Source organism: Corapipo altera, unplaced genomic scaffold (genome assembly GCF_003945725.1).
Source record: "Corapipo altera isolate COAL_440 unplaced genomic scaffold, ASM394572v1 206, whole genome shotgun sequence".
Taxonomy (NCBI): domain Eukaryota; kingdom Metazoa; phylum Chordata; class Aves; order Passeriformes; family Pipridae; genus Corapipo; species Corapipo altera.
The window spans coordinates 323,902-326,355 of record NW_020885032.1 but is presented as its reverse complement, the minus strand read 5'-3'; the positions used below and the strand labels follow the sequence as shown (position 1 = coordinate 326,355).

The 2,454-nt window shown below is 46.8% G+C and overlaps 1 protein-coding gene across 7 annotated transcripts in view; it reads right to left on the bottom strand.

The window, feature by feature from the left end:
* Positions 1-455: 455 nt before the first annotated feature.
* RHPN1 (rhophilin Rho GTPase binding protein 1) overlaps positions 456-2,454 on the bottom strand; it is a 32,142-nt gene continuing 30,143 nt past the window's right edge. For 3 of the 7 annotated variants that reach the window (XM_027668231.1, XM_027668228.1, XM_027668229.1), the window contains exons 14-15: positions 2,302-2,454; positions 456-1,023 (exon numbers count right to left, since the gene is read on the bottom strand). The exon at positions 2,302-2,454 is cut by the window's right edge and continues 16 nt beyond it. In XM_027668231.1, the coding sequence (XP_027524032.1) occupies positions 605-1,023; positions 2,302-2,454 (572 nt within the window). In that variant the 3' untranslated portion in view covers positions 456-604. The remainder of the gene's footprint in view (positions 1,024-2,301) is intronic. The other 4 variants (XM_027668233.1, XM_027668234.1, XM_027668230.1 and 1 more) reach the window with 3 other exon arrangements.

Below are 2,454 nucleotides of genomic sequence, written 5' to 3'. Positions count from 1 at the left end.
TCTCAGCTATTAATCTACTCAGGGAATATTTAGGCCAATCCACCTCTTCTGATTAAAAATAAAATAAAAAAAAAGCCAGACAGCAAATGGTAAGTCTTTCCCTTTTCTTCCAAAGAAGCTGAATGTGCAGCTGGGGCTGGATTTGCTGAGCCAACCTGGGGGGTTCATTTAAAAAACAACAACAAAAAAATACCACCCCCCCAAACAAAAGCACTAAAAATGGTCAAACCATCCTAATTTTACCCCGTTTCACTGGGAGATCTCTAAGGGGTGGATGTACAAGCCGGTGCTGTGACCCCTTGATGGGGTCACCGCGAGTCGTTGATGCCCATGGGGTCCCCTCTCCTGAAAAAGGGGGGTCCCACGGGGAGCTGCTGAAGGATTCAGCTGTGCCAGCAGCTCTCTGGCAGTGGTGTCATCTTCTACTTCGCAGAGAAAGCCCAGGAGATGCTAAAGGAGGTCATAGCTTTTCCTTTAATGGCTGAGGGCTGGGTTTGGTGGCTCCTCGCACTGAGCGGGCGACACAAACCAGTCCCTGCTCAGACCAAAGCTCCCCCCCAGCCCCTGAAGAGCAACAAAAAAATGATTAAAAACCACGACTAAATCAGGGTTTTCCCCTTGTTTCACTGAGGAGGGACGAGCTGGGACATGGAGGAGTCCAGAGCTGGGAGATGGAGGAGTCCTTTTCCAACAGGATCCGTCCCCCGGGGCGAGGGAATCCTGGGAGCCCTGACACCGGCACAGCCCAGCCAGGCCACTGGTGCTTCCAAGGCTTCCCAGACAGCCAGTCCTGGAGCTGGAGGGACACAGGAGAGCCCGGTGAGTCCCTCAGTACATGGCCTCGTTGTCCCCCACGGCGGTGAAGGGGACGCCGCTGTAGGTGCTCTTCTTGCTGCGCTTGCTCTTCTTGCTCCACACCAGCAGCGTGCTGGGGCTCTTGCTGTTCATCAGGCTCTTCCTGCTGTTCTCCTTGTTGCTCTTCAGCATCCCCGAGGACATCCCTGCCACCTTCTTGTCCACCTGCTTGGGAAGGAGGGAGAGGGGAGTGAGAGCCAGGGGAACACCCACGGTTCCCACGGCCGTAAAATTGGCCTTAGAGAAGTTTTAGTGCAGCTTTTTAATACCTTTATCTTGCTGGTACCTTTGCACAAGATTTCTAAAAATGCTGTTTGTCATTCCTGGTTAAGAATTTCAGCCTGGACCTGACAGTTGTGTCCCCTCCTCAGTCTAGAGGGGGAAAGGTGAAAATGTACTGAGAAAGAGACACAACACTCGATAAAAACCACTCAAAGCCACCCAGGAGCCTTGAAACCCTTCCAGAAGGTGGGATGCTGTGCCAGAGGAGATGAGGAAGAGGAAGAGAAGACGAAGAGATGGGCTTTTTAGGACCTCTGGCTCAAATTCAGGGGCGTGGTGAGGGCGGTGCTGTGGGAGGGATGGTTTTGGAAGTGGGTGGGACGGATGAGAGAAGGTCCAAATATTGTCATTAAAACCTGAATGTTGGCATTAGAACCTGAATATTGTCATTAGAACCCAAATAATGTAATTAGAACCTCAATATTGTCATTAAAATGTCAATATTGTCATTAGAACCTGAATATTGTAATTTGAACCCAAACATTGTCATTAGAACCTGAATATTGTCATTAGAACCAGCATATTGCCATTAGAACATGAATATTGTCCTTAGAACTGGAATACTGTCATTAGAACTTGAACATTGTCATTAGACCCTGAATAATTGTCATTAGAAACTGAATATTGTCCTTAGAAGCTGAATATTGTCATTAGAACCTGAATATTGTCATTAGAACATGAATATTGTCATTAGAACTTGAATATTATCATTAGAACATGAATATTGTCCTTAGAACTTGAGTATTGTCATTAGAATCTGAATATTGTCATTTGAACCCAAATATTGTCATTATAACCCAAAGATTGTCCTTAGAAGCTAAATATTGTCATTAGAACTTGAACATTGTCATTAGACCCTGAATAATTGTCATTAGAACCCAAATGTTACCATTAGAAGCTAAATAATTGCCATTAGGACCTGAACCTTGTAAGTTGAACCCAAATATTGCCATTATAACCCGAATATTGTCATTAGAACTCGAATATTGCCATTAGAACCCAACTATCGTAATATTTGGCGCCGCGATGGAGCGATTTTTGCCTTTTGAGACTCAAAACCGACCCAGAGAATTATTAATGAATTTCAATTAAATTAAATTAAATCTTCTAAGGTGTCATCTCCCACAGCAGTGGGGAATTCCCAAGGTCTGGGAGGTGACTTACAGCCCTGGGGGCCTGGGAGCCGTGCAGGGTGATGACCCCGATGTCGACGCCCTCGTCGCCGGTGCTCTTGAGGAGCTGCACGACCTCGGCGTGCTTGGCCCACCTGCAGTCCTTGCCATTGACTGAGACGATGTAATCCCCTTCCTTCAGCCC